This window comes from Pseudorca crassidens, chromosome 8, assembly GCF_039906515.1.
Source record: "Pseudorca crassidens isolate mPseCra1 chromosome 8, mPseCra1.hap1, whole genome shotgun sequence".
In the NCBI taxonomy this organism is placed as follows: Eukaryota; Metazoa; Chordata; class Mammalia; order Artiodactyla; family Delphinidae; genus Pseudorca; species Pseudorca crassidens.
Window position 1 is genome coordinate 58,556,055 of NC_090303.1, and position 21,758 is coordinate 58,577,812.

General features: G+C 50.9%; 2 protein-coding genes and 1 long non-coding RNA gene across 4 annotated transcripts; 1 reads left to right on the plus strand and 2 right to left on the minus strand.

Moving 5' to 3' along the window:
- Positions 1-9,542: 9,542 nt before the first annotated feature.
- Positions 9,543-12,476, minus strand: HOXA5 (homeobox A5). The gene is made up of 2 exons (XM_067746571.1): positions 11,564-12,476; positions 9,543-10,572 (listed from the first exon to the last, which is right to left on the minus strand). Exons 1-2 carry the CDS (start codon positions 12,456-12,458, stop codon positions 10,322-10,324), a joined length of 1,146 nt encoding a protein of 381 aa, XP_067602672.1. The 5' UTR covers positions 12,459-12,476; the 3' UTR covers positions 9,543-10,321.
- A 156-nt stretch (positions 12,477-12,632) lies between these two features.
- HOXA6 (homeobox A6) lies at positions 12,633-16,589 on the minus strand. The gene is made up of 2 exons (XM_067746580.1): positions 15,785-16,589; positions 12,633-14,416 (listed from the first exon to the last, which is right to left on the minus strand). The coding sequence occupies exons 1-2, from the start codon at positions 16,224-16,226 to the stop codon at positions 14,157-14,159; spliced, it is 702 nt and encodes a 233-aa protein (XP_067602681.1). The 5' UTR covers positions 16,227-16,589; the 3' UTR covers positions 12,633-14,156.
- Positions 16,590-18,791: 2,202 nt separating this feature from the next.
- On the plus strand, positions 18,792-21,321 carry LOC137229124 (uncharacterized). Of its 2 annotated transcripts, none has more exons than XR_010945543.1 (2): positions 18,792-20,285; positions 20,886-21,321. It is a non-coding gene; the product is annotated as an uncharacterized lncRNA (long non-coding RNA). The 2 variants fall into 2 exon arrangements; XR_010945542.1 differs by having other exon boundaries at positions 18,795-20,645.
- The last annotated feature ends 437 nt before the right edge of the window (positions 21,322-21,758 follow it).

The window sequence follows — 21,758 nt, forward strand, 5'->3', positions numbered from 1 at the left end:
CAATTCCAATACAACCGGATGAGCACTTTTCCTTTTTTCTTTCTTTTAGAAGCAGAAGATATTTGGTTTTTTACCTAAAAAAAAAAAGCAAACAACCTTCCTAATAGCATCTCATTTGATGGAGGTGTCGATTCAGAATGAAACATGCCCCAGTGTAGTAGGTGCGATTGTGAGAAAGTGGCCCAAGGGTGGGGATGCATAAGAGCGATGATGCCGCCACAAAATCGAGCGTTGAGACCAACAACTTCCTACTTCAGAAAAATCTCCAAACAAAAACAAACTAAGGATAGCATAGGCACTGTGCCGAGGGGTCTTTTCCCGCTAAGAATTTTGTTTTGTCTTTTAGCTGTTGCTTTTCCAGGCTGTATCTGAGGCTAAAGTTATATTTAAGGACGGTCTATAATTTCTGGATTGCTGAAAATTAGCATATTAATGATGTCAGTAGCTCTGGAAAGTGGGGAGAGAGGACTGTTGTCTGCCATTTGGTAATTGAAATTTGATGGGTAAACTAATTATGCCATTATTAACAAATAAATTACTTATTAATTCCACCTAATGTTGATCTTCAAAGTAAATACTGATGCCTTACTCGTTGTGTGTACTTTCCCTTTCCTTTTCTGAGTGACAGACATACCTAGATCCTCTACTTTTCAGCCTAGATTAAAGCAGTGCGTTTAACTAGCATAGTCACCATTCTAAAAACACTTTCATATTGGCATGTAAAGCAAGGATTTTTCAGCTGGTGTACCCTAGTTGATTTTTCAAAGAGCAATATAAACTGCCTTCTCACAACTGAGTCTGAAACGCAGGCAAGGAAAGTCATAGCCTAAGCCTGGAGACACTTCAAAACGAATGTGAATTCTATCTTCATTTATATCGGTTACTCATATGAGTTACTAAATGCTGGAATATATCCATTTGATGGATAGTCATTTAATGCTTAGCCACATAAAGCCCATTATAAGGTACTAATCTTTAATTTAGGGAAAGAGGTTAAAAAAGGGATCATGTTAGCTTTCTAACTGCAATCACCCTGAAGTGGTACAAAGAGGTTTTCCACATTGGATGTGTGTCTGTGAAGAGTGCTGTCCATTGACATGGCACACCCTGAAAATTTTTAAAAATGAAATCTAAGCCACAGACAGAAATCAACGCTGAGTGTAAATCTTTAGACATTCTCTCTAGACTCTCTAGCCTGTGATATAGCTGCCTAAACCAATATCTCTCTACAGCAAGAAAAAATAGTATATACATATGTGTACTACATAACATGAATAATATGTACATACATAAAGTAATTAGCAAAACTGGGCTCTCTAAGCTTCTGGGAAGAAAAAACATGACAAGGAAATTTTGCCTCCCTCCTCGTGTCATCAGACTAAGGTCTTAACCATGTCTGTTCAATATTATTTACAGACACTAAAACACAAAATTCATGTTGTTTAGCCTCAGAACCGTCTACCGAGTTTCTATTTTAAAGTATTAACGAGGCTCGGGCACTGTTTTGTATATGGTTAACCTAAACGAGTTAACTGCGCCTGTGTTTCATGTGGTTCTATTACTTTAGGAAGATGGGCTTACACAGAATCCCCCCAAGGCCTGTAACTTGTCTTTGTGGTTCGTATCATAAACACAAATGAACCCAGGACCACCAAGTGTTATCTCACACACCGACATTTTGACATTTTACTGCAAGATTTATGGCTGTGATAAACAATCTCAGTACCTTTTCTGATCCTTCCACAATCTCTCTTCGCAAGCCATAGCATCATTCCATTGAATCAAATAATCTTTGGAAAAGCAAAACAAAGAAAACTCTTGCCTTCATATGCGATCCAAGACACCAAAGTAAAGCCAGGAAGAAACTAACTCAATAAATAAATAAACTGAGGTTTACCAGCAGCGCCTTGTCCGAAAAAAGATGGGATGCCCTGAAATCGAGCAGGGAGAGAGTGTGCTAATCTTCGCACGCCAACTGGCTCCAGTCCCAAGCAGGGTGAAAGCGTTATCCTTTTCTTGGGAAACTGGTAAGCACATTTGCTCATTTCCACGTGCAGGGATAACATATATTCCCAACAAAAGCTTTCTTAAAGTCCCATTAAGTGAAATAACTTTTCATCATGTCCTCGAGTCCCAGATGGAGAAGGAGAGTGAAGGGAGTCCAAGGGAGAGGGAGGGCGAGAGGGGGGCAGTGTTTTGCAGCCTAGTTTGAATCTGATTTGAATCATTTTGAATATATTTGGAACAGCCTTCCCTCTTGAATGCAGCCCTGTCCCAAGTTTCAAAGTGACCGAACAGTGACACCGTGCGCATTTTGTTTCTTATTAATCTTACACATTGACAGTCTTTGTTAAATCACAAGGCGCGCCCTTCACCAGCCGACATTTTCATATTTGTTAGACGCGCTGACCTGAAGTTCACCTCGGCCTTGGACTTTGCGCCTCTAAAAGGTCTATACCATGTCTTTTAGAGAGTGGGTGCTTTGCCCAGGTCACTCCTTCTCAGGGAAAACCAAGGCGGGGGCAGCAAAGGAAATGTAAACGTTATGGAATGTATTGACTGTATTTGTCCTTTGTTCTCTAGAGCGAGAGTCCCCCAGACTGACTGTTCGCTGTCTGAAGCACGTCTCTGGAGGGCACGGGAGAAGGACTGAATTTCAAAATGCCTGATGGTGGCATTTGAGGGCTTCCCCCACCTACAGTCGGCATAGGATTTTAGAGAAGCAATACTTTATCAGCCATTTGACCAATTAACTGTTTGGGGGTAATTTCCTTATAGAAGTTTATACTAATGAACACAACCCAGGCATAAGGCATATGAAATTCATATCCGGATTAGACATGAATTTTAACCAGGATTGTGTGAGAGGCCTAAAGATTAAAATCCTCCAAATAAAGAAAGTAAGCACTCTGAAAGCAATAACTTCTGCAGGTACATTTTCTTTGAGTTGAAAAACTAGCTAAGAGGTGTCTGTGATTATTGAAGCTGACATGTTCCTAAGGTGTGGCGCGTTTTTAACCAATAACACAATAACAGGGTTTTCTCAAAGAGACGCATAATTGTCTTGGTGACTAATGGGGGGGGTTTCCGTTTTCTTCATTTCACTGGCCCAGATGTGGTGAAGTGTTCGCTGCTGTAACAGCAGTCACCACAGTTGTTCCTTTTCCTCTGTTCTCATCTGGCACACCCCCATTTGGCTTCAAGCTCTTGGCCAGAGTGAAAACTTTACACATTGCACAGTGAAAGCAACCTGACTACTTCCACAAAGGCAGTGTTTGGGAAATATTTGCTCTTACCCCTGAACATACCTGGCACCAGCAAATCTAATCAAGCAGACTATAGTGGGATGATCTTAAATGTCCCTGCAAGGGTCTACATTTTGAGTAGTTGAATTAGTTTATCTCTAAAATTAAAAGAAAAACCTAGAAAAAAATGTCATCTTTCTCTTCTCTGTTTCCCTACACGAATTACTTGAAGATCAATACACAGAAAAGGAAAATACGTCCCCCAGAAAATAGATGCTAACGGTACCAACACTTAACGTTAACATAGGTGCATGAAAAATAAAATATTGTTTAGCTCTCCAGTTGCAGTGCACACACAAGGCATGGTTCCAGTAGGCTTCCCTCACACACTATTCCCTTTCTTTTCTACTCTCCCGCCCTCCCTCCTTAGCTTGCTTCCCCTCTCCTTGGCTTTCATTCCAAATGTATTTTTAAAGAGTATTTTCTGGAGAATAGAAGTCTGTCACTGTGGTCTTGAGAAGAGGTCTGGCATTTGTGGATTCTACCTTCCTGCTTAAATGGCGTATTCTTTACAGTTTATTCACCCATAGATTGTAGCATTTCTCTTACATTCAGTGTAGGGTTCACAATAAACATAATGAAAAACTTTCAACAACAGGAATATTTTCCTGGTACCAATAAGCATCTTCTCACTGGTGGAGGGGGTAGAGGAATCCTGCCCCTTTCCGGAGGGTTTCCACTTCCTTTCTCCCCTTCCCAGCTCTTTGCATTTAGTGGGTGGCAGTTTCAGAAAAAGCATTCTGTCCTTGAAAATTGCAAAGGATACACTTTGCAAGAAGTGCCTGTGTTTGCCCTTGTTCTCACACACTTTAGGGATCATTAAAGGTACTAAAAAGGAAAAAAACTGGCCAATCAAAATCACAGTTTTCAAATAAAGGAAGTTTCCTGCCCGATCTCTTTCCTTTGAAGGTATGATGGAACATTGGCAACTTGCTACATTATTTCTAAAGGTCCACTGATGAGTTTTGAGCTTTTTTATTTTGTGACAAATGCACAAACAGACTCCTGGTTCTCCAGCATCTAGGGTGTTGGTGCTTCAATAATCTATGCCTATTTACCTGCTGCTATTCCCTTAGAATGGGAGCGATAATTCAAGATGAAATACAGCATGTATTAGTCTTGAAAAGAGGAATTTTCTATCCTTTCCTTCGTAATTGAGGTCATTCAACCACTAGGGTTCACCTGGAGTCCATACCGTGATACACGCGTCACTCTGAGCCATTTTATCTTTTGTGCTGATAGTCAAGATCGCAACTCTAACATTGACATCAAACTCTGTCTGGGCAGATGACGAAGAGCGCTGCACAACGTAAACTTTTGACCCTCAACTTTTTGACCTGCAGTTACAACCACAAAGATACACAAAGCTGTGCCTCTTCTTTCAAGGGGAAGCCCCCCACCCCAGGAGCTCAGGGATGCCCTGCTTCTGCCACTGCCTTTTGGAGTAAGAGGGTGAATTGGATATTTTTGTGTGTTTGTGACTGTATTTCCTGTCAAGTCAGCCTCCTACCTCCTTTTGTCATCACTTAAATAGGAATGAGATTATTATAACATCACTCATCATTACGTTTACAAGGAAAATTTGGAGTAGGAGGCTTTTGCGAGGGGAACCTCGTAAAAAGCGAAAGAAAAGAAAAGAGGGGGAGAAAGCAGGCAATGGAAGTGGGAGACTTTTCCTTTATTTAAAAATAAAGACGCAGCCCTAATTGTTGGGAAAGCTGGCCCAGGCAGGAGAGTTGACTGTGAACTTGTACTAAAGCGTGCTCTGCTGGCGATTCCTAGGGTGTGCAGATTTATCTTCTCTGCATTTACTTAACCCGGCAGTGAACTGCACGGGCGTCATTTGTTAGGCGATGACAGACTTCACCTCCAGCAAGGGCTGCTTCACAAAATCGCAATAATTACCCAATAACCTTCATAACAAATATTATTATTGAAAAGACCGGTTTGTGGGGAAGGGAACTGGTGGGAGAAAGGCAGCTTTCTTTGCAAAAAAACACCAAATAAAACCGTCCTAGTCAGATCTTTCGGTTCTGGGGTTTAGAGTGGCTAGGACTGTGGCTCCCCTCTCCTATGTGGGTGGGAGCCTAGGCAGACCCCCTCAGTCCTGTCTGGAAGCCCCGATTATAGTTTTGTCATTGTCTAGAAAGAAATTCTGCCTTAGAAGCCAAAGGGATGGCGCCCACAACGTTCTGCACTCTCCACGATGGGCAAACCTCAGACAGACTCCAGAGCGAAGGTGGGGGATAGCCTTTGCAGGGCATCTTTCAAGCTAAAAGGATTGTTTTCCTCTTTAATAGCCTATCTTTCAGGATGTAATTTGCTCTCCCCTCACTAGTTGTTTGGATATAATACTCTTCACATCTCAACAAATGAACATGACTCCGTTTCTGGTAGAAAATTCTGTCTTGCTCTCCCAGAGCTGCCAACAATGAAGCGGGGGGAAAGAACAGGGGGGAAAAAAGGAATCTTGGCATAAGGTTGTGAAATTAGAGCATGGAAACCCTAACAAACCCCTAAGTAAGTGTGACCAGAAGCTTCCTATTATATTTATAGTTCAGGAAATATTGTCTCTTCAGCTTGTAGAAACAAACGGGGCCTGGCACATTTCGGATGCCTTCTCCTTTTACAAAGCTAGGAGCACAGACAAACACTTCTGCCACCAGCTGAGGCTAGATGTCTTCATAAAACCCTTAGTGACAGAGATTTTTTTTCCTAAGTAAGTTCCTCTGCAAAAGCAACCCAAAAGAACGCACGAGAAAAAAAATAACTTATCTACAAAATGTGCACATAACCAGCCATCCTCCTTACTGTGCTTCCTATGAAAATAGGAAGAGAGAAAAAAATTCCTCCAATAACGCTCACATAGGTCTGACTGGATGCTGTATTTTTTTAAAGTCAGTTAACCGCATGTGAGTTGGCCTGCCGTCTTAAACTCTAAAGTTTTATGATGATTACAACAGACAGAAATAAGCAAGCTGACAATATTTATAGCCTGTAATTTTTTTAATGCTTGGGAAAGATTCCCCCATATTGTGTGATGCTAATCCAAGAAACTTTCTGCCCATTCCCATACCCAGAGGGGGACGTGACCACAGAGGTGGTGTGGACACTTCTTCCAGGCATGTTACTCAAATGAACCTGCCAGCAGCTCTATCACTCTTTTTTTCTGCCACTAATTTTAGTCACCAAGAAGTCACTCAATCAAGATCACCAAATGAATAACTAAAATAAAACCTTAACCCAGTATTTTCCAGTAAAGAATCCGAAACTCAGAGCAGCAGAAGAAAGACTCCAGAATTCTCACAGACATCTAAAATAATAAAAGAGAACCCAAATAAAGTTTATATTCTGGTTGCCACTAAGATGCAGACACATCTTCCTGAGTGCTGAACTGCTCTCAGGAAATGCTCACTTTAACAGGTTACACAAAACGACCTCAGGGATTCGCCTTGCCACTATTCAAGAGGAGTGGGACTTGTGGGAGGGTTTCGCTTTTTCAAAAAACTTCCCAGGTTTTGCTTTCTGAACCTCTGACTTTGGGGACATCTGTTGGACTTATGTTGAGTGTAAGTGGCCTCTGCACAATAAAGTTTGTGGAAATTCCAACTCTACACTTTAAATGTTTTCACTTTAAGGACTTACTAAATATCTTTACCAGTTAGCACTTGCAGAAAACCACCTAGCTAGCTCCTAAGGAGAAAAGCATTTGGAGACAGAAGATCCCATTTTTTGTTTCATTTCTGAGTTGGAGGATTTGGCTTAGTTCTTCATACAGGATGGGGGAAATCTGCTAGATCCCTTGTGGGTACCCATTCAGAGAAAGACCCCAGGGCAGGCCACAGGGTCCCCAGTCATGGCTTTGCCACTGAAGAATGTAGAGGGTTGGGGTCAGAAAGGGTGGCTGAGACCAAGCTGGAATTGTACCTAGGAAAAATCTATCTCACCCATTGGTGCAATATTGGGGACTGTTTTGGAAATCATAGATTATGTAAATTTCCTGGGATCAAACAGAAAGAGCAACTAACAAAAGAAAGGCGGAAATCTCCTACTGACAAACGACCTATTTCTTCCCTAAACTACCCTTTATGATATGTGTGGAAAAACAACCTAATGGTCCTGGGGACTTTTAAGTTGGACATTGAAGACACCTCGATTTCCCCCCAAACTTTAGGGCACAGTTTGGAAGAAAGAATTTGCCTGTATATTGAGGGGGAATAAATTAATCTTTAGTGCTATCTAGGGAGATGCCTAAGTTGCCTTTTGAGGGTCCTGTGCATAGATTTTAAATTCTACAAAAGGAGAGGAAAAGGAAAGAAGAAGAAAGGCAAGGCAGAAGAAAAGAAAGCGCTGTAACGCCTTTCATTTAGCTTGGGGATTCAAAGACTAAAGTTAAATCCGGCCATAAAGTTTATTGCTTCAGACTCACAGGCTGGTGAGAACAGTCCCACCGAAATAAAAAGAACGTGCAGGCAAACAAGGTTCAGGGCCTGGTCCCTGGTGCGGGGGAGGGGGTGCTGAGCCCTCCCCCGCAAGGTGGCGACCCGCGGTCCCCAGCGTCCCGCGGGCGCCAGCGGCCTGGGCTCGGCCTGGCGACCCAGGGGCCCAGCCTAGAGGTGCCGCCCGCACCCGGCCGGCCTCTGCACCCTCGGGCTCTCCCGATCCAGCCTGCGACCCGGCCCCAAAGGCCGCCACCTTCGTTCAGTGCTGCCAAATGACCCCGGCCCGCGGAGACGTATTGCCACAGCCCCGTCAGAAATCCCGCCGGCGTCCGCCTCGGCCCTGCCCGGGCCTTTCTTTCAAACTCCCCAGCGCGCCCCAGCGCAGCGCGGCCTCGGCGCCCGCAGCCGGCGCCACCCCCCCACCCGGCTCCCAGCCCCCACCCAGGGCTCCGCAGACCCAGCAGAGCCCGGCCCTCCAGCCCCGGGATGGGGGCGGCTCTGCCCGGTCTCTGCATGCAGGCCTACTCGCACACAAAAATCATCTTTTTGCACGCCGGCGAGAGCAGCGGAAGTCATTAACATCCGCGCTGGTGCAGCAATTAAAGTTAGGCCCAGGGATGCGGCGCGGCCACAGGCGCTCTGCACCGTGGTGCCTCCGAAAGCTGGCTCTTGGCGCTCCTAATTTGGGCAGAGGGAAAGTTTGCTCTCCCCTTTGGAATTCCGAGGCAACCTCAGAGTTATTGAACCAGAGAGAGAGAGAGAAAGATCCAGAAAGAAAGTTTTCAGAGTACAAATAAACTTGAAAGCGCTCAGGGGGCGAGCTTACCTTAACTCGGAGGGAGCCATTTTTTCAGAGTTTTGAGAAACTTGCGGTCTGGACACTTCTGGACCTAAAATTGACAATTTGAATGACCAGGTGGCACACGTAGCCTGCAAAAGAGTCAAATGGAGTCCAGCGTCAGTGAGATTATATGTTATGTGGTATATAATGTTGGATGTCAACTCCCCAAAACCATAAAACTTACTTTAATGGCCCCACGTGACGTTTTATAGCCAGTGAGCCGATCTGTCTGTGCTATGGATGATTTTACGATCTAATTCATAGACAAAACCCTATTCATTTGGCACCCAAATGTCATATAGCCGGAACTGGGGCTTATAAAGTTTACTGTTTTATAACTTTTTAAAGGAAAGACGGCATCAGTGTAAGCAGTCGGTAAATGTGCAAATCTCTAGTTGCGTTTTAGCTGCTCTGAGGAGTTTCCCAATCGAGCTAGGATGGGGTAAGTACCTTCGATTTGTAGCAAATTAATTATAGCAAAAGAAGCCAACTGGGTTCAGGAGGGCGAGGAGTGGGAAAGGGTGCCTGGCTGGGTTAAGGGCAGAGGGTCTGGGGGCCACAACTTGACATAGCAGCCTCTTCAGCAAGTGGAGGCCTAGGATGGCCTTAGGAGAGAAGCGGCATCTGTGTGGGCCCCCGAGGGCCGCTAACAAAGCCCTGGGCTTTTTCTCCTTTCTCTCTCTTCCTCTCTCTTTCGTACCCATCAAGTTAACCTGGTTTCCTCAGAGACGGGCAGGTTGGACTCAGGCTTTGCAACCACCTAAAGCTTTTCCACCTTCTGCCCTGAACTCTCTGATGGGTCAGTTAGGGAGGCCACGGGTCAGGGTGTTGGTCTGAGGTCCCCTTGCACAGGCAGACTGCTCAGGTAGCCTCAGACTCACTGCCTCCCAGCACTGGACAGACAGACAGAAGAGCAAACAGAGCCACTTGCTATTTGGCACAAACCAGACCAAGAGAACTTACAATAGAAAGTTTATTTTTTGTTTCCAGTCAGTATTTTTTCCTTAAAAACAAATACAAAAAAAAAAAAAAGCTGATCACAGTTTGCTTAAACAGCCAGACTTGGACAATATTTGTAACTTTGTTCACAAAAACATACATCACTGAAGCTGCGCTTATAAGAGCCACTTCCAGAGTTCGTGCAAAGGGTCCTACAAAGGCACGCAGGGACACACCGCTCAGAGTCACAGTTTTCATCACAGAGTCACTAGTCACTACACGTCGAACAAGTTAAGTTGTGTCTCATCAAGTCACCTCTACAACAGCATTAATTACACAAGGAATATAGGTAGTTTGAATAAAAATATCTTTAACAGCTTGGAGCTATTGAGACAGGAACACTTCCACTCACATGCACAGTTAAACAACTGGAGTGCAACACACAACATTGGCACTAAACGAGGTCGAAGGGGGACTTTTTTGTGTTTTTTTTCTCTTTTCTTTTTTTGTCATAGTTACTTCAAGTAACACAGCTTGCTTCATATAAATAAGTTAAAACATCTATTTTTTTTTCAAGACAAAGCCATTCAGGACAAAGAAATGAAGAGAAAGCAGATCTACTTATACAGGCGCTATAATGGCAATAAACAGGCTCATGATTAAAAGATGAATTAGGGCAACGAGAACAGGGCTTCTTCACAGAAGGAACACAAGGGAGTTTCAGAAAGTCACCTTAGGACTGACACTACGCGGGACCCGGCTAATACTGCTCAGTACTTTAAACGCTCAAATACTCAGGGGCGGAAGGCCCCTCCCGCCGCCGCCATGCTCATGCTTTTCAGCTTATTATCTTTTTTCCACTTCATTCTCCGGTTTTGGAACCAGATTTTAATTTGTCTCTCGGAGAGGCAAAGAGCATGTGCTATTTCAATCCTTCTTCGGCGGGTCAGGTAGCGGTTGAAGTGGAACTCCTTCTCCAGCTCCAGAGTCTGGTAGCGCGTGTAGGCCGTTCGGGCCCTTTTGCCTTCCGGGCCGCCTATGTTGTCTGCAACAGAAAAGTCAGCGGTTTAGCCACCCACTGCTCAGCCTCTGGCTACCAAAGTCCGCCAGCTGGACCAGCCAGGGTCCTGAACGGGGGAGAAAAGCTCAACAAGTCTCCCTCCTCACTCGCCCGCCCGCCCCTCCCGAATTTCCTTCCCTCTTCCTTTCTAGAGAGAAAACAATAAGATTTGGACTCTGGGAACAATCGGCCCATCCGAAGCTGGAGCCGCGTCCCGGACGATCCCCCGGCTTTCCCTCGGCCCTCTCTTGCCCTCTGGCCCTGCCCCTGGCGCCCTGAGGTGGGGCACAGCCCTCACAGGCTGCCCACCACCCAGAAACCCACCAAAGCAAGGCCCTTTTCTGTGCGCCCAAGTAGCCTCCAGATCACCCTCCCTTAAAGTTCCAGCCCCGCGAGCCGCCTCCTGTTCCAGCCTGCACGCTTGGGGCGCCTGCTTTCTTTTTCTTCCCTTTCCTTTCCTGCTCTCCCTCCTGCCCCCAAACTTCAGAATCCCGCCGGCTCTCGCCTCGATTATTCCCCCCACCAAGCCCCTTTTCGGGGACTCTAATTAGTAACGCTGTTTCCCCAGCGTAGCCCTCCTCATAAATTATCAGTCCTGACAAGCCCGATTCACGGCCCCTACTGCCATCCTCTACCTCTCTGCGCCCTGCTCGGCTGGCCTGACCCATGAGCGCGTTCCGAGGCGCTGGGGTTGGATGTTTTTTTTTTCCTTTCCCCCCTTTTCAACGTCTAAACTTGGCTAGCCAGCGGCCCCTTTCCCCGCATTTGTGAGCGCTGGGCGCTGCAGAAAAGAGAAGGAGGAAGAAGGAAGGCAGGGGAAGGAGAACGGCGGGGAGAGGCTCCACAGGGCTGGGAGAGGCGAAACCAGGACAGTGACGGGGAGAGAGAGGGCGGTAAAGGAGAGTGTGTGGGGGGGGGGGAGGACCGAGAGCCGCGCCCCCGCGGCCGCGTGGATTTAGGAAAAGACTGGCTTTACCATGACTTATGTGCAGCTTGCGCATCCAGGGGTAGATCTGGGGTTGGGCGGGCGGCGCCGGGCTCGGCTCGCTCTGAGCGCTCGCCTGCTCGCTGCTGGCGGGGGCGTCCTCCTCGGCTCCGGACGCCGTGCCAACCCCCTCTCTGCTGCTGATGTGGGTGCTGCCGGCGTTGGCCGAGGCGCCGCTGGAGTTGCCCAGGGAGTTTTTCCCGCCGTGGTGGCTGTCGCTGCCGGGCGAAGGGGCCACGGCGGAGCAGGGCAGCGGGTCGGGCGGAGGCGAGTGCGTGGACGTGGCAGGCTGGCTGTACCTGGGCTCGGCGGGCGCCGCGCTGGCGCTGGCCGCGTAGCTGCGGGCGCGCTCCGCGGAGCCAAAGTGGCCGGAGCCCGAGCGGCCGACGCTGAGATCCATGCCATTGTAGCCGTAGCCGTACCTGCCGGAGTGCATGCTCGCCGAGTCCCTGAATTGCTCGCTCACGGAACTATGATCTCCATAATTATGCAACTGGTAGTCCGGGCCATTTGGATAGCGACCGCAAAATGAGTTTACAAAATAAGAGCTCATTTGTTTTTTGATATGTGTGCTTGATTTGTGGCTCGCGGTCGTTTGTGCGTCTATAGCACCCTTGCACAATTTATGATGAATTATGGAAATGACTGGGACATGTACTTGGTTCCCTCCTACGTAGGCACCCAAATATGGGGTACGACTTCGAATCACGTGCTTTTGTTGTCCAGTCGTAAATCCTGCCTGATGACCTCTAGAGGTAAACTCGGGCACTAATGGGGGAGTTGGGTGGAGGCGAGAGGAGTGGCGCGCGCGCCCCAGGCGCGTGCCCGCCACTCGCCGCCGTCGTTCAGTCGGACTCGAGCGCCACCCGCTGGAGGCAGGGCGCATCCCTCCGCTTCCGACCCGGGGCTGCAAGGGCCGGGGTCGAATTGAGGTTACAGCCCATTATGGCAAAATTATTGCATTTCCCTCGCAGTTCCATTAGGATGTACCAATTGTGAGGCCGTCAGCTGCCGATCGCGTGCCCGGCGAGGATGCAGAGGACTGAGGGGAGATGGTGACTTGGATTTTATTTACAACAACTTTATTTCCCTGCTGTGCAGCCCCTCTTATTTTTGTGTCGAGGTTGGGGTCGGTTCTGACCGTCGTGCCGGCAGCTCTGAAATTTGAAAATACAGATATCACCTTCGGGGAAGGGGGGGGAGGCCATTTAGCCAATTGGAGAAATAAATCCTACCCGCAGCAGCAGCTACAATTACGGCTCTGTTTTTGCGAGCGCATGAGGGACAGTGTCCCTGCCGCTCTTAAATGACAGGCGTCTATTAAAGATAGCTTTTGTGTAGCGTTTCTCCGAGGCGAGGTCAAATTCCATACACTTTTATAGCCGGAGTCGATTTTTCTTTCGTGTAAATATGGTTTTCGTGTCATTAGTTTGCTATTTGATTTGCTCTAAGTATCCAGCCTGGAGAGTCTTCACCACCGGGTCACTTTCCTCGAGCCAACCGGGCCCCAAGTCGGAGGGTTCTCGGTGAACCCAGCGAGTGGGCCCAGGCTCCCCGCAGCCACAGAAGCTGCTTGGGCCTGGGGATTCGTGGGCCGAGTTATTAGGGTCTTGCTTAGACCTCCAGAAGTAAAATGAGGACGCTAATGAAAGCATTTTGTGGCAGTGCCTAGTACCTCCGTAGTTATCTTCCTGGGTTCTGAAAGACGAAAGTAAATCACAAATATAGCTTAAAGTTGGGTGTGGGGGGAGGTGTCCCCGCTGGAGAGGTCAGGCATCTCAGGCGCCCCTGGCACATTTGGAAATCAGGACTCTTGCCGCTCCCATAGCCCTGGGCTGCATCCTTAGGTCCTGAGAGCTGTTGTGGTGGTAGCGCCGGCCCTGTTGGAGGCGGGGAGCCGGAATCCGGAGCTCGGGGAGCCCAGTCATTCCCAGGGCTGCAAGATTCCACCCGCGCCCAGGTTGGCTCGGCTGGGCTGAGGCTGCTTCTCTTCCAAGGACGGTTGCGCGCTGGGCCGAGAGACAAGGCTCTCTCGGGCCCCCTTTGTTCCTCGCGCTTCTTCCTTTCTGGGGGCGGCCTGGGAGGCCTCGGCAGAGCTGGGGCCCCAGACTTTAGGCTCCCTCTTCCCAGTGGCCGGAGTTGATTTGGTGATGCCCTCCGGGACTTGGTGGCGAGGAACCGAGGCGGAAACGCCCAGACACCAAAGGGGGCTCGGCACCGGGTTCTTTCCTCTCCAGCAACCCCGGGACCCGAGCTCAGGGGCGTGCAGAGGCGCTAACACAAGAGCCGGGAACCGATTGGGGCGCGCCCTGAGACCCGGAGCGGGCTTGGGCAGGCTTGGAGAGCGGGATTGCGTGTGCAGTGCGCCTCGCTCTACCGCTGGGATTGGCTGTGTGTGAGGTGTTTTTTTTTTTTTTTTCTTGTAAGAAATAAATGCTCAGACGTTTGCAAAGCGCCGGGCTCCCCTGAAGCTGCGAAAGCCCCCCGGATGGGAGCAGGCGGGAAGAAAAGTTGGGGAGTAGGCGAAGGCAAGGGGGCAAAGCCGAGGGAGGTTGCGGCGCGGGCCTGGTCCCTGCCCAGGCGTCTACTCGCCCGCTTTTGCCTCAGCGTCCTCCCCGCTGGGTTGTGTGGAATTGATGAGTTTATTTTCCTTTTTCCACTTCATGCGGCGGTTCTGGAACCAGATCTTGATCTGGCGCTCGGTGAGGCAGAGCGCGTTGGCGATCTCGATGCGGCGGCGCCGCGTCAGGTAGCGGTTGAAGTGGAACTCCTTCTCCAGCTCCAGCGTCTGGTAGCGCGTGTAGGTCTGGCGGCCTCGGCGCCCGTGACTCCCGTACACAGCACCTGCGGTCAGAAATGGCCGGGCGCCGGTAAGCCAGGATCCGGGCAGCCAGACCAGTCAGCCCCGCGCCCCACGCCCCGGTCTCGGGGCTGAAAACCACCCGTCTCTCCCACAATGTCTGGGGCCGAAAGCGGGCTGGATGGGAGAAGATTATTTCATATTAAGCGAGATGTGTTCCACCTAAAACGACCTGGGGTGGGAAATTATTGTTTTTGAAAAATCTGCTCTGTAAAAAAAAATTACAAGCAAAAGAATAGAACAGCATTCTTAGATCGGGGTACCTAAGCCTGTTTTGTGGGAGTAGAGTGTGTGTGTCTGGGAATGGTGGGTATGGAACCCTGTGGGTAGGGTAGACGCTCCGAATTCACACACGGACCTCTGTGAAGATGTTACTGTGGCCAGCCATGTCAGGACACAATATGCTTTTTTAAAAAAATTTAAATGGTGAGCCCTCTCAAATCTTTGCAAACGCCTTCCAATTGTCTGGCCCTTCTGAGAAACGCAGAGCTCTTGAAAACACAAGTGGATTTTAAAGCAAAAGACTGTAAGTTGAAAAATCCGCACTAGCCTCTGTCCTTCTCCAAGGATTCCCTGTAGATTTTTTGGAAACCAGGAGCAAAGAGATGGAGCTATGGGCCACCTGGGGTTTCTGGAATGAAGGACTGTGATGGGCTATCTGTTCTAGTGCCAAAGGAACCCATGGGTGGGGGGCTCCCCCAAAGATGGGTGTATGAGACACAGGCAGGGCCTCAGAAGGAGGCAGAAGTTGGCTGTGAGTGAACAGTTGAGTGGAAGGGGGAGGGGAGGGAGGAGAGAGAGGAAAAATCCTGAGGCTGGGGATGTGGCCCTCCAAGGCTTTGGGGAGACACTGCAAGGGGCCAAATGAGGGCCTTTATCTAGATGCGTTTCTGAAGGGCAGAAAGGTGAGGGGGTTGGGAGGGAAAGGGGAGTTCTCAGAATGGGTGCAGAAGGCCATCACGGCTTGGGGATCTGAGCAGGGTGTTACCAGCGTGCAGTGAGGGCAGGCGCTCTCTCCCATCCAGCCTTGCTCTCTCTTCAGGTTGCCCCTGTCACTGGGTCTCACATAGCATGGCAGTGAGCCCCCCACACGCTCCCTAAGTTGTCACCTTACATGGACACTAGTGCCCCGCCTTCATGCTGCCACAGCCTGATTGCCCCATTGGGAATGGGTTGCATTTTTTATTTTTTGAAATCTCTTTTTAAAAACCCAAAGAAACTTTGTTCATTCTTTCCTCCTTTCTTTCTATTTCCTCTTTCTACTCTCTCTGTCTCCTCCTTCCTTCCTTCTTTCCCTGCCTCCTTCCCCCTCTCCCTCCACTCTCTTGAGGGGCTGCAGGGAAACACCTTACCCGCGCAGGAGTTCATCCGCTGCATCCAGGGGTAAACAGGACTCGTGTACTTCCGGTCGGTGCCTTCGTCATGGAGGGCTTTGCCCGGCACGCTGTTGCTGTCGGGTTTGTACTGCTGCTCGGGAGAAAAGTGCAGGTAGTCCCCGGGGCCCCTTTGCTTGCCACTGCCCGAGGGCGAGGCACCACTGAGGTCCTTATCAGAATAGAAACATGAGGCCCCGTACTCGTAGGACGCCCGGTTGCAGGCCAGGACCGAGTTGGACTGTTGGTAGAAACAAGGTGAGGTGTACGTCTTGTCCGGGAGGCTCGACGCCCCGTACGAGGCCGGGAAGGGCCTCAGCGCGTCATAGCCGGCCGGGTAGAGGGGCAGCTGGCCCAAGAAGGAGTCCTGGCCGCTGGGCAGGCTCCCGGGGAAAGTGGGATTCACAAAATAGGAACTCATTTGCGCGCCCCTCTGCAGGACTGTGATTTGTTGTGTATTAGTACATCTGGCTATAACTATTAGTAGTCATCGAACTGGTTTGTTTCTGGATGGCCGAACGCCAAAAGCGACAGCAGCAAATCGCACCAGCTGACGCGGCGGCGGCCAATGGGAGCGAGCGCCGGAGCCCGCTCCCCGGGGACCGCGGCGACCGAGGCAGCAAAGTTACAAACAGCCCCCAGCCCGCCCGCCCGCCGCCCGCCCGGCAGATTAATGGGCGCGCACAGCCAGCCGGCCCGGCTCTCTTCCCGAAAGCCGGTGGCGGGCGAGGCCTGGGCAGGGGCGTGCGGCTCGGGCCGGGGTAGGGGCACCCGCGTCCGGGTTGATGCAAAGACCTGGCCAGGCCCGCTCTTTCCTCCCCCCACCACCCCCCTTTTGCGTTGTTGGATTTTGCTGGGTTTTCTCTCCAAACAGGAAACCTGACAGCCCCGCGCAGGGAGGGGCGGTGACGAGGATGTCTTTGCTCCGGGCCGGCCTGCCCTCCCGGCAGGGCCCTGAGTTTGCCCCTCCCCCTGCACTCCCCTACCCGTGGGTGCGGGTTCCGGAGCTGGAGAAGGGCTCTGAGAAACCAGGCCTTCACCCCTGCTCCTCACTCCTGCGCCTTAGGGATCGATGCATCACCTCCTCCTCTCCTTCCCCACTCCCACCAAGGGCCTGGGCCTCGCCGCCAAGGAGAAAGGCTCACCTCGAGCTGACCAGGACCAGGACGAGGCTAGTCTCTAACCCCGCAGGCCCCCTACTCCCACATACAGCACGTCTCCTTTGAGTCTCCAGGGGCCTCCTTCCAATGGCCAGCGATTGCCTGGCCTCAAAGCACCCCTCACAAGCTGTGAGCCCCGCTCCTGCTGCCTCTGAGCCCAGGAACCGAGAGGTCAGAAACCACTGGTTTCAACAAGAAAGGGACCTACAGAGGAGTGGTTGTGAGACTGAGCTCCGAAGCCAGCCCTGGGACCTGCTCCCCTTGCCCAAGCCCAACTCGCCAGACTCTCCCTCTGCCTGCCACCCTGATAGCTCAGAGATGAGACAGATCCAGATGTGGAGTCTCTGTCCTCATTTCAGAGGTGCTGGTGACCCAGGGTCCCTGGCCCAGCCGGGCACAGAGGGCAGCTCCGCGGGCCCAAGGCCGCGGGAATGATGGATGTGCTTGGCTTCTGGGTCACCTGTCCATGGGCTTTGTCCTGGGATGTCCCCTTTCCTGCCCTTTCTGGGACATTTTGGGGGACCTGCCACCCACAGTTGCTCCAGGACCAGAAACAGTTTGTCTCACCAGCTCCAGAAATTCTCTGAATTGCTTTTACTGCAGCCCCAGGCCTGGCCTTCCCCAAACAGGACAGGAAAATCCTGTCCTGGGCTGCGCTCTCTTGCCTGAGGTGTTCCTTTGAGATAGTTGACTTTTATAGCACGTGGATCAATCTCATTTTGTAAATGTGATATCTTTCCAATGGCATTTTTACAACTGTATTTGTTAGGCTTGTAAAACCCCTTGAATTATCTTTAAAATGCTCAGTTCTCTGGAGCCTGAAGAACGATTTATTTATGTGATTTGGTTGAATTTCCAGAGGGTGTTTATAAGATCTGTAAAACTGGCGAATGCAGGCTGATGGGGTTCAGGACTTGGGGGGTGTGTGGCAAGGCCCCCCTAGGAATCTGGCAACGACTTCCTTAATCTCTTCCTTGCTTTTCGATTTCTCCCCTCACTTCCCCCAAGGAGAAAACATTGGGAAAGGACTGGGCTATGACTGGCCTCTCCAGAGACTGTGGTGCATCCTCGAAATCGGCTGCTGCCCACCCAGTGGGGGCTGCAGCCAGAAGCCTTCTGACTGTGCCCCAATCAGTCGAAGCTGGGAAGGTTTCTTCTTTGCATATATAAATAAGGGCCTGGCAGGAGAGGACGTAATTTTAAATTGTCCTCGAATTTCTTTAGGGAAAGGATCTGATAGGTGAAAATGAAAACTCAAGAGTTAAAAATTAAAAAGGGATTTACAAAAATGTTGTGTTAGAAGAGAATCATGTTTGAGTTGTTGTTTCTTTAACAAGACCATCAGATGATGGTGATTTCAAGCAAGTTATTATCATGTAAGATGAAAATGATCATTTGGAAATGTTGATAAATGTTTACATTCATAATTTCTGCTTCATTCCTCCAGGTCCCACACGGTGTTGGGGCTGGTGGCAGTTTACTACTGTTATTAGTATTTGTTATGGTTTGACCCGGATTCTCGATTTAATCATCGTCCCAGTCAACGAAAGAATTTGATTTCTCAGCTAAGAGTCAAAAAACAGTATATTTCTAGCTTCTATAGAAACTAAGATGGAAAAAATATATTAAACTGAAATGTCTACGTGTTAGCCAAGGCTGGTACATATCACGTTGACAGCCGTCCAGTTTATTTCTCCAAGCAGCATTAGGTGCATATATATATATGTATGAATAGATATATATGTGTGTGTGTATATATATGTATGAATATATATATATATACATATATATATATATATATGTGAAGAGAGAGAGCGCGCCATTCACGCAAGAATAGAAGCCCCAGACTCTGGAGGGAGCCTCTCCTGGGATGGTGAGAATGGCCACCAGGACTCTTTTCTAGGTCAAAGCCACATAGAAAGTGCACTCACCTTTCAGCTGCTCTTCGAGGGGGCCGGGATGGCAAGCAGAGCCTTACAATTCACCCTTTCCCGGGGCTGCCCACTGAGCTCCTCGACCTCCGCCGGTCTGGCGAGAGGCCTGCTGGGGGGTTCCTTGAAGGCCACTGCGTCCGCCGGGACCGCTAGCCCAGGCCAGAGCCCATAGCACACAGGTGCGGCCTCTGCCTGTCACAGGCCTTCGCTTGGAGCCAAAGCCCGCCTTCCTTGCCATAGCCAATCCTCCTCAGGGCCAGCCAGGCCTGCAGGCCTCAGGACTACGAGTGCTATCTCCGATTTCAAAATCCCACAGCGGACGCGTTTCCCGAACCAGTGTGCGCCCCCGGGGCGCCTTGGGACGCGCAGTTTGGAGAGAAGCAGCCGTGACGTGCCAGGCGGCCTGTGCAACCAGTCTCCATGGTGCTGGGGTGGCGGCAGGACTCGAGTCTAGTCGGGCGTCCAGCTCCGGTCAGGGGTGGCCAAGGCGGGGGAGGTTCCCGGCCAGTCAGGCCCTGGGAGGCCGCCCCTGAGGTCCTCCCTCGCCCCCCTCTCCTCGGGCTGCTTGGGAACCTCTGAGGGGCCCGCGCAGCAGTCGCGCCAGGCTGCACGACTCGGGGCTGCGGCTGGCGTCGGTTCCGGCGACGGCCACAGCGTGGCAGCAGCGAGCGCCCGGCGCGGTCGCAATAAATAATCTGCTCGCGGCAGCCGCAGTCAAGCAGCTCACGGCCCCGCGATGCAAATGCGCCTTTATCCGCCCCAGCGCACCCCCCAGCGCGGGTGGACGTTCCCGACGTCCACAGGCCCTTCTAAATTGTAGAGTGCATACCAAGGCATCATCTTAAGGTGGGGAAACAACAACAACCAAAACCAAAAAGCAAACAAAAAGAACTCCCAGAACCTCAGGTTCATTTCTGGTCGCTGTCCCAGGAAGCTCCCCGGACAAATCTGATCGAGGTACACCCAGGTCAAATTGGGTCTGTGCCACCGCTCTTCGTCAAGCCCACGCCCGCGGCACCCTCCGCGCCTCCTCCCAGGCGGCTGCACAGTCCTCCCCCGGCTCTCGGAGATGGGCAGCGCGCGGTCGCCAGCCAGCCCGCTGCGCCGAGGTGGCTGTGGCTGGGAGGAGGTCCCCTATCGCCCAGACTCGGTTTGCGTCCTTCCTTCAACCTTGGCTGCGGGCCCCTGCCACTCGCAATAACACCACCACATCCTCTGCACCGAAACTTCCCGCCAAGCAACACCCAGCCAATTAACCCCATCCTCTCCTCCAACACAGAATTCCACCCACGAACCTATTCCCTCTCCCCGCGCTTCAGACACCTCTCTCATCGGAAAACCGCGTGAAGGGAAGCAGGCACTCAGCAGAGGACCCTGGCTGAGTTAGTAAGTTTTTGTTTGTTTTTTTCCCTCAGTCTACTTTTCTCTCCAGAAACCAGTTCCCACGGAATAGAAGGTGCTGTGTTGATGCTGATAAAACCCCTGTCGATGAATTCACTTTGCCCCCGCCTCTTACCAGCTTCCCAGGTCGGGAACTGTCTCCAGTTATTGGGGGATTCAATCCTGCCAATTGGGTTATAAAAAAAAAAAATCCAAACCCGGGAGGCTGGCAGGGAATGCAGGGTGCAGGGCCACTTCCTTTTGGGCTCTGCGAGGTCGCCGAGGAAGGGGAGAAAGAAAACCTCAGTGTTCCTCCCCGTGCCAGGGCGCTGTGCCACAGAAGGAAAGCAGGCATTCACTGCCACGGTGAGCCCGAAAGAGGAGAGGGAGGGAGGGTGTGTGTGAGTGTGTGTGTGTGTGTGTGTGTGTGTTGGCGAGTGCGGGCTGTAGTGTGTGATGGAGGCGCGTGTGTGAACGGGTGAGTGGGTGGGTGAGGGTGAGTATGCCCCTCTTCAGAGCCGCCCTGGGTGCCCTCTCCCACTGCCGCCGGTGCCGGCTACCGTCTCACAACCTTTGCTCCTGTCTCCCCACACGTCTCACCTGCAGATGGCGGTTCCCAGAAGCTCCTGCCCCTCTGACAGCTGTCGCCTGGGCAGCCCGGGGAGACGAATTGTCCTCTTTCCTGGTGCTAGAGGACGCAGGAAATTAGCCAGGTTGCGAGTTGCAAAGCGGCCGCGGCGGCGCCGGGAACTGGACGAGCCCCACCTCCAGCGGGAGCGGCCGGGCCGGGCCGGGCCGGGGCCTCGTCTCGCTCGCCATCGCCGGACAAAGCACAGCCGAGCCGGGCTGGAAGGCAGAGCGCCGAAGCAGGCAGGACGGAGCGGAGGAAAAGAATGCGGCTCTATTCTCGCAAGGGAAATTATAAAAAAGTTCATGTTCACGGTTCCCATCCACATGACCGACAGCGGCCAATGGAAGGGCCGAACAACTCATAAAGTTGTATTGCAAAGTTGTAAATTTTCATAAACAACAACGGATTTATGACCCTTTCCCCATCACTAAGAGGAGGCAGCTCTTACACCGGCGCCATCTTACCACCGAGGCCGCCCCGACTTGGGGCCGCAGGTTTTACAGACCCAGTTGGGCCGGGGTTTATTAAGAGTAATAAGAAGTGGGCCCAACCCAAGCAGGAGACAGGAGTCGAGGTCTTCGCCCGCCGAGCTCACCCTGTTCTGCGCTGTCCCCACCACCCCTCGCCCCTTCCCCAGCCCCTCAATCCTTCTCATCCAGACGCCCGCGCCAAAGTTTCGAAGCCGGGTTTGCGGCCCCTGCCCCTTCCCATACCCCTCAGCTTCAGTGCTGGGCCCTGGGGCGCCCTCGCTTTGCCTGAATGTGGGCTTGGGGTCTATATCAGAGGCCCTGAATCCCGCGTCCTACCCTGGGGTCGGGTTCAGGGCTCGTGGAAAATTCGGAATCAAT

Bases quoted from the DNA above. Each gene is read 5' to 3' on its own strand.
- HOXA5 (XM_067746571.1), bottom strand. From the start codon at position 12,458: ATGCGCCCTGCCTCCAGCGGGTGGCGCTCGAGTCCGACTGAACGACGG. The intron at 10,573-11,563 runs GTAAAGCCAGTC...TTTCTGTTGCAG, and splicing joins CAAGCTGCACATAAGTCATG to ACAACATAGGCGGCCCGGAA.
- HOXA6 (XM_067746580.1), bottom strand. From the start codon at position 16,226: ATGAGTTCCTATTTTGTGAATCCCACTTTCCCCGGGAGCCTGCCCAGC. The intron at 14,417-15,784 runs GTAAGGTGTTTC...TTCTGACCGCAG, and splicing joins GCGGATGAACTCCTGCGCGG to GTGCTGTGTACGGGAGTCAC.